This window comes from Mauremys mutica, chromosome 14 (genome assembly GCF_020497125.1).
Source record: "Mauremys mutica isolate MM-2020 ecotype Southern chromosome 14, ASM2049712v1, whole genome shotgun sequence".
Taxonomy (NCBI): Eukaryota; Metazoa; Chordata; order Testudines; family Geoemydidae; genus Mauremys; species Mauremys mutica.
In genome coordinates, this window is record NC_059085.1 from 46202629 (window position 1) to 46211160 (window position 8532).

The 8532-nt window shown below is 53.5% G+C and overlaps 1 protein-coding gene across 1 annotated transcript; it reads right to left on the reverse strand.

The window, feature by feature from the left end:
* Positions 1 to 2131: 2131 nt before the first annotated feature.
* ATXN1L (ataxin 1 like) lies at positions 2132 to 5294 on the reverse strand. Its single transcript, XM_044987060.1, has one exon. It carries the CDS (start codon positions 5292 to 5294, stop codon positions 3204 to 3206), a length of 2091 nt encoding a protein of 696 aa, XP_044842995.1. The 3' UTR covers positions 2132 to 3203.
* Between the last annotated feature and the right edge of the window lie 3238 nt (positions 5295 to 8532).

Sequence of the window (8532 nt, forward strand, 5' to 3'; positions counted from 1 at the left end):
CTTGGGGCAAGGGTCCAGTGTCCTACATCCTTCATTTGGTACTACCCTTTGGATGTAGTCTCGGTGCTGCTGGAAGGGCCCAGAATAGAAGAGTGACAGCTGGAACTTACTTGCTGAACTGTGGGATTGGTCAGAGGGAGAGAAGAGGAAAAGCACTGAGAAAGGTCACACTCCTGCTGGCTTCCTCCACTGAGCTGACATCAGCACTGCTTACCATAGATATGCAAACAGGCAGCAGGACAGACTGGTAGTCAGGTGGAGAAAGGTGACAGAGCAAACTGGGGGGAGCACAGAAGTTACACTTTAGCCTAGCTGTAGATGGCTTGGAAGGCATCTGCACCTACCCTTTTAGCTGGCTGAGAGAGTACAGTGAAGGGGGCAGGCACAGTAACATCGCCCACTATGAAGCAGACTCTTCAAAACCCCTTTCTAAGAGTGACAAAGAGTCTCCTGTATTTAGTGAGGCACATGGCAGGGATCTGCACCATTCAACTGCTCAAGTAATCTCCCTCCATGCACACAACCAGCCCCCTTACATTTCTACTCCAAGATGCATGTGTACCTGCCATAACCTTCTCCTCACCTATCAACCCACTACAGAAAACAACCCCTTGGCTCCTTTGCCCTGTGCCTACATCCAGCGTGCAGGCTACTCAGGACAAGCCAGTGTAACAACCAAGATCTTCATGCGGGAGAGTCAAGCAAGCAGCAAGCAGGTGAAACAGCAGGGAAAAGGTGTGATGAGAGGCCAAGCACCTAGAGCTTGGCCAATCTGATAACAGCCAAAAGGTGCTGTGCAAACATCTCTCCTCTCTGCTGCTGCAACCAAGGGAGGCCAAAGTTTCCCAGGAAGAAAGTGTCATTTTGGTTTTAGTCTTTCAAATTTACTAATGGGACTAACTAGAAATTGCTTATTGGCCAGAGGGAGCTGCAGATCATGCATCCAGAGCCCAGAGAAAAGTGAAGGCAGCTAGAATCTCTGCTCTGGAAGAGGCCTGGTGAGGCTACATTGCCACAGGTCCAGGCACCTTCCTGACATCAGAGCAATCCACGAGCAAGACAGGGAAAGTACCCGTTTGCCTTGGGGGGAGAGACAAGTGCAGACATTTCAATGGTGGCGATAGGATAAACTGCCAAGAGTGTTCTGGGGATCCCGGCACTAGAGAAACAGGTAGATGTGCCAGGTGAAGGAACATTCTGGGGACTCTCTAAGCTTCTTAATGCCTAGAACACAGTGTTCCCACATAGTGCACATACACCAGTGCCAACTCGGTTAGGAGGCACGTCAAGGGGAATGTGGACAAACACTGATCTGTTAGGAGTCACAACTACTGCAAGCTGAGCAGAACAATAAAGGTTGTGGAGGAAGATAAAAGGTGCAGACTGTTCACCAGCTGGAGGCATTGATACCCAAGCTACTCAGAGAGACGGAATAAAAATAGCGCCCAACAGCCAAGCACTCCAGGGAGCAGTGTTTGGGAAGATGGAAACTGAGGGAAAAAACAAGAGGAAGAGAAAGCAAGAAGATGCGAAATAGAACTGGAGTGAGACACCATCAGGAACCCAGCTCGAAGCTTGAGGTGCATGCACTCCTCAAAGATACTAACACCTCTACGCAGGCATGTTCTGAATACAAAAACTGTTGACTGTAATACAATGAGGAATACTTAAAAGTCAGGATATGCTAAAGTGAAGGTTCTCTCATTCTCACCACCTGGTTGGCCTATTCTGGATTTCTTCTTGTGCAGTCAGAGGTGACTTGATACTAAGAATGTCCGGAGTGAGCAAGTTAGTGTGAATAAGTACTTTCACTTGGACGGAGTGTTATTACCATAATAATGTATTAAACTGTTCTACACATCATTGTTTAAGAAAAAGATTCATCTCTCAATTTCACTGTGTAGTTCTGCAGTGGAACTCCTCAGTGAAGCACCAGAGCATCCAGTGTAAAAGGACACCTACGAAACTGCCCAAAGATATTGCGCATGTTATGCCATAGTCCTGTGATCAGTAGACTCTGAACTTAGTAGAAATTTTGTATCATGCCTGCACACACATTTTTCTCATTTATAGTTGTTATATTTAAACAAATTACCCTGGAAGGAGCAATTAGCCACCTGGAAAGTTTTTGTCTGGAGTAGTTCAGCCAATTTTGATTTATTGATGCACACAAGTGTCAGTCTTTTCACAGTGGAAGAATACATTTTCATCCTCATCTAAAGAGCAACTTAAAAGCATTTTGGCTCAGTTTTCCTCCCAAAAATTCAGCTAGTCTGAATCCAAGAATGGAAATTTTAAGCCCAAAAGGAGATTTTTTAAGAAAGTTATGACCATGTGAAGAAAGCTTTAAAATGCAGTCTTCATATCACCTTTATTACAGCAATTACCACTAGGAAATGCTATAATTAGACTTAGCTTTGGTGACAAATAATTACATAGGTATCTGTATAGCAGGGAACCAATTACAACTCATGCCCTATTCCAGCTGCTGTAGGCCCTTCCCCAGTTCCCTGTTCAATCACTCCCTATCCATCCTCTAGGACCTTCCTCTCCAATTTCTAATATTCACTGCAGTCTCTTTCTACAGATGCTTTGCTAGAAGAAAGCCCAATAGGATTCAGTGGAGGAGACACACCAAGCAGAGGCCACCAGAGCAGCACCTGCATCTCCACCCCCATCTCACAAACAGCTCCATTTGTGAAGAAGTTTCCTTTTAAAGTGCATGTGTGAAGAAAGGGGGTGCTGAGAGCAGTGTCCCCTGAATCCCAGTGAGGACTCACCCCTTCCCGCCACGAAAAGAGGAATAAGAACTTCAGACATTTTATCTGCTACCTTAAGCTGTGGCTTTTTGGGTCTGCTCTTCTTGACTCCCCCACCCATCCTGAATGCTCAGACCCTGCCCTGCAGGAAACTCGGGCACTAAGACAGATGTGTGAAAGTCCCAACCTCTGGAATGCTTCTAGTCACACGATCACAACCACATCCCCTGTCCTCCAGCCTTAGTTAGCCCATTGCTGCTGCTCCCTGAGGACTGGAGCCCTCTAGATTCCTCAATGATCAACAACTGAACTGGAACAAATCCAGCTCTGCACGGCAAAGAGCAGCTGGGCTGGTGAACCCACCACTCAGTCTGTGCAAATTCTCCACCTGAAAAAAGTGAGGCTCACTCATGGGTGACATCCCAGGTCGTGGCCTTAAAGAGATCACTTCCCTGCATTAGAACGCCCTTCGATGGACAGCTTGACCTCCTGTGGAATGAAAGAGGGACGAAGCAGGGACGGATGAGACTCCTCCCCCTGCAAGCTGTATCTTTGGAAGCCTGGGGCTGTCCAGCAGTGCTGAGCACCAGGGTCAGGCTGGGAGGGCTCTGTACAGGAAATCTGGGCTGCACTGTCCCTTTCTGTCTGATTCTTCCTCTCACTGGCTCTGTCAGATGGCTCTCTGGGTCCCTGACCTGTTCTCTCGGGCCTCTCTCTGGTGGGCACCAGCTGGCCTGCAAGAGGGCAGTTAGCCTGAGAAGCAGAGTTGCCATTCAAGCTCTGTAAACTGATTGATATGCAGACATCGCCCACCTGCAGCCTGTGACAGGGCAGAGCAAAGAGCTGAGCAGTGCGCCCCGGGCTACAGGAGGACCAGCCCTGGCCATACACGAAGAAGGGATGCTCAGGGGGTACATCAATGCTCACTTTACTCTGCTGCTCCCCAACCACAAAATGCAATGTGACAAACCCAGGCCACTGGCTCTCCTGGATATCCACCACTGTGCTGGAGTCAATCTTCAGGCCCCCGCTAACCTCAGCACTCCGCACAAAGTCCTGGGTCTGCAGGTCTTCTACCCTCTTCAGCTCCCCTGTGGCCAGCTGTATGATGGCTCCTTTCATGAAATGGGAGGGCAGATGTGAGGAGCTGGGGGGCTGCAACTGGGCTGAGTCCTTGTCACGTGAGCTTCCACGGGTCTGTGCATCTGGACTCTGTCTCATCAGGATTTCTGAAGCAGAAGACCTGATGGGCTCAGACCCAATACGCACCAAGACTGGCTTGCCATTGGCTACCACCATTCCTTTGGGTAACTGTCTGTGTCTAACCGGCTCCTCAGGGGACATCACATATGGACTCCTGGCCTGGTTTTTCTCAGCTGTTTCCACTGGGTTCCTCAGCAAGCCCCTGGAGTCCCCCTGCTGATCAGGGATATTATGGCAAAGGTTTAAAGGGCTCAGGCCATCCTTTCTCTGGGCTGCCAGAATCGAGTAATCCTGAGAAGCCAACACCCCAACCACTCTCTGCACCTCCAAGTCAGTGTCTGGCGTGCTTCTGTGAGCTGGTACAGAGTCCTCTGTTCTCAGAGTCTGATAACCTGAAAAGAGCTGTCCATCCACCACACACTGCACTGCAGCCCCAGGCTGCGGGCCTTCAGCTTTATTGCTGGCAGAGGCCAAAGCCTCACTGGTCCTCCTCACCACACTATGCTCCAGATGTCTCTGTCCACCATTGGCAGAGGCTACCTCTGAACTCAGTTGACTTTCTTGCAGAGGAGGATCTGGGCTTCCTCCTACAGTGGAGGTCTCATATGCTGAATACCCTGGTGGGAGCCGAGACATCTGGTAATAGACAGGAACTCTACTCTGTGTGATGTCCAGCGGCTGGACTCCAGCATGGTGCTGCATTTGGCCTGAAGGGGAGATGACAGCGGCAGCTTTGCTGAAAGCATGGGAAGGAGAGGTAGTCTGGGGGGAAGGAGTGGCGTCTTCTGTAAAAAGAGAGGCATATGGCACAAAACGGGGAACATGAGAGGTGGTGAGGTTGGTAGAAGGTGATAGAAGAGGACTAGGGAGGAAGCTGGGGGGCACAGCATAGGGCACTGTGTAATGTGACCCTATAAACTGAAGAGACGTAGAGGGAATCTGAGCATAGTGGATGGGGGGATATGGAATCCCTGGATGCTGGATCAGGGAAGAGGTTACATTAAAGCTAGGGGGCAGAGGACTCATGTTCACAACTGGGTGGAGGCCAGTGGGAGAGAAGGTGGCTGGAGGCACAGACACTTTGTATAACATGCCATATTGATCCACAGTCAGGCCAGCTACCGCTTGATCACCATCACTGCCAAGGCTGTATCGTAACGGTGCTTGGCTCTGCCCAGTCACTACCACGCTCCTGCACCACTCTGGGGTAGCGCTCACCGGCGTGTGATTGGTAGAGCAGCTGGCTACCCTCCCCACATCCTCACTGGTGACAGGAAGGTCTCGTTTCTTTGGGGGAAGGCATTCCTGGCTTCTCTCATGAGCAGGTTTCATATTGCTTTCTGGTGTCCCAGGAGAACTAAATGGCACTGCTTCCTCATTTGGGCATCAGCGGGGGCTGCTACGCGCTGGCTTTGAACTCCTCAGCACTGCTGGCTCCCACAGCCTCATCTGCAGAGGAACAAAGAGAGAAGTCAGCAGGTCCCACACAGCGAATGTAGAACTAAGGCAGAGTGGCCAGGGAGCCTCCTCTTGACAGGCCACAAACCAGAAGTGAAAGGGGAGGAGAAAGCAGAGCGGGAACAATGGCTGGGACAAGCAAATCTGGAGAAGACTATAACACAAGGAGGAATCCAGGAACGGGAAGAACCCCCCCCTCCACCCTGAGAACTGGGTTGGAAAAAGAAAAAGGCCCTACCCTGCACAGACAGCCCATGGGGGGGGGGAGGGAGGAGGAGGAGGCGGCGGCGCCCCCCCCCCCACAGACAGTCCGCGGGGGGGGGAGGCAGCGGCGCCCCCCCGCACAGCCAGACCGGGGGGGGGAAGGGGAGGAGGAGGCGGCGCCCCCCCGCACAGACAGACCGGGGGGGGGAAGGGGAGGAGGCGCCGGCGCCCCCCCCGCACAGACAGACCGGGGGGGGAGGAAGGGGAGGAGGCGGCGGCGCCCCCCCCGCACAGACAGACCGGGGCGGGGGGGGAGGAAGGGGAGGAGGAGGCGGCGCCCCCCCGCACAGACAGACCGGGGGTGGGGGAGGAGGCGGCGCCCCCCCCATACAGACAGCCCGCGGGGGGGGAGGAAGGGGAGGAGGCGGCGGCGCCCCCCCGCACAGACAGACCGGGGGGGGAGGAAGGGGAGGAGGCGGCGGCGCCCCCCCCCATACAGACAGCCCGCGGGGGGGGAGGAAGGGGAGGAGGCGGCGGCGCCCCCCCGCACAGACAGACCGCGGGGGGAGGAAGGGGAGGAGGAGGCGGCGCCCCCCCGCACAGACAGACCGGGGGTGGGGGAGGAGGCGGCGCCCCCCCCATACAGACAGGCCGTGGGGGGGGAGGAAGGGGAGGAGGCGGCGGCGCCCCCCCGCACAGACAGACCGCGGGGGGGGGAGGGGGAGAAGGAGGAGGCGGCAGCGCCCCCCCCCCCGACCGGGGCGGAGAGAAGAGGCTCATTCGCCGGGTCCGGGAGGCGCGGGGGGGGGCAGGGACAAGAGGGACCCGCCCCCCGCCGGAGCCCCACTCACGCCGTTGACTCACCCGCCATCTCCCGGCTCCTCGGCCCCGACCCCCATCAGTCCCGGCGCCGCCCGCAGCCGCCTCCGGGGCCCGGCCCGGCCCCTCCCGGAGTGCGGCGCGCGGCGATGACGCAAAACCTACCGCGCGCCGGAATTTCCTCACCCAGGCCGCACCGCGCGTCACCTTGGCGCGGCGCGCGAGGATGATGTCAGCGCGTGCATTGCCGTGCCGTCCGGTCGGTGGCTGTCACCATAGCGACCTGCCCGCGGGACCCTGCCTCCGTCCCCGCCCCCACTGATCCCGCTCCCAACCCGCCTTGCCCCAGCCCCTGGCTAGCCCCGCCCCCCGCCATGCGCCCCCACGTGCCTAGCGGTCACCCCCCCTGGATCATCCCTCCGGCTGGCCCCGTGTAGCTCTGAGCGCCGTAGCCGCCTTGGCCCCAGCATGTCGGAGAGACAAGGTGGGCGAGGCCATCGCTCTGATTGGCCCAGCGCCTGCTGGCAAGAGAAACAAACTCTCCTCGTGCCTGGAAAAGGTTCTCGACGTGTCACCGCTAAGTACAAGATCAAACAGCTCGAATACGCTAAACGAAGGGACCATTCAAGGTGAAGGGGCCTCTTACCGCTGCTGTAGTCATAGACCAAAAAGGGGGGTTATTGGGTTGCAGTTTGTTGTAATGAGCCATAAATCCCAGGTCTTCATTAACACCATGATTTTTAGTGTACAGAAAAGTTGTAGCTATAAACCCTCATGCTTCAAGGTTTAAGCCATTCTCTAATTATTAAGGGTAAACCAACACTTCCGTTGAGAGATTTGCTTGCTGTGGAGTTTCTTGCACTTTTCTCTGAAGCACCTGGTGCTGCCACTGTTAGACACAGGATACTAGACTAGATGGACTCATACTTCTGATCCCATTTGCCAATTCCTGTGTTCCCAAACTAAAAGCGGGAGGTGTCTCTCAAACTCAGTTATTTGCTTCCATCTCTTTCCCTGGTACTATTCTCAACATCATCCCTGGAGGAGACTCTCTTCAGCAAGTATAACGGTTAATGTGACATAGCAAATATTTCTTCTCCAGAGCTTTTTGACAATGGCAGCATTCCAAGATAGTCTGAAGCATATTGTCTATTTGTAAAAGCAGCAAAGAATCCTGTGGCACCTTATAGACTAACAGACGTTTTGCAGCATGAGCTTTCGTGGGTGAATACCCACTTCTTCAGATGCAAAACGTCTGTTAGTCTATAAGGTGCCACAGGATTCTTTGCTGCTTTTACAGAACCAGACTAACACGGCTACCCCTCTGATACTTGATTGTCTATTTGAGCTCTCCAGGACAGGGGCCTCTCTGCCCAGCACTGAGCACACTGTTGCTCCAAAAATCATCGGTTTTATGATCACTAAATATTTTACTGCATTGTATCTACCTTATACATCCAAAAAGCCTTTGAAAAAGGAGGTGGTATGGCTCCTCTATTTCCTCTAAAACAGCATTTCTCGCTTGGCCAGCAATACTGATGTCTAGCCAAGCAATAAAGGAGAGGGGTACTGAGACAGGAGGTGGGACTCAGGAGTGATGTATCTCTCTCTGTCCAACTGCCATCTAAAGAAAATGGAGAACCACTAATTCTATATGCATTCAATTGATGCAGGGACTTGAATTACAGAGACAGACATCAGGAAAAGCTGGGCAAGGTATGACTGGTGCATCTTGTGATGTGACACCCTGGGAATGGGGTGTGTCTGCTTTGGCCAGAGCCTGCCTCAGCTGCTCAGTTATTTCCTGGGTTGATTCTCCATGCAGGAAGTCACAGGGCTGCTTTGCTGAAGTCATAGGCCTTCTCACTTTGGGCAATCCACATCCTTCTAGTTCCCTAGGGCTTCTCCATCCCTGCTCTCTGGAGCACTAGAATCACAGTAACCTGTTTTTCCCCCCAAAGTCCTTATCTCAACCTCTGCCTTTCTCTTAGCCTTTATTTCCCCACCTCCACTCTCACATGTGCCCCCCCCCCGCCATACACAAGTCTGTTAGGCTATTGCCAGTGTGTTGCTGCTAATACCTTGGTTT

Bases quoted from the DNA above. Each gene is read 5' to 3' on its own strand.
- ATXN1L (XM_044987060.1), bottom strand. From the start codon at position 5,294: ATGAAACCTGCTCATGAGAGAAGCCAGGAATGCCTTCCCCCAAAGAAA.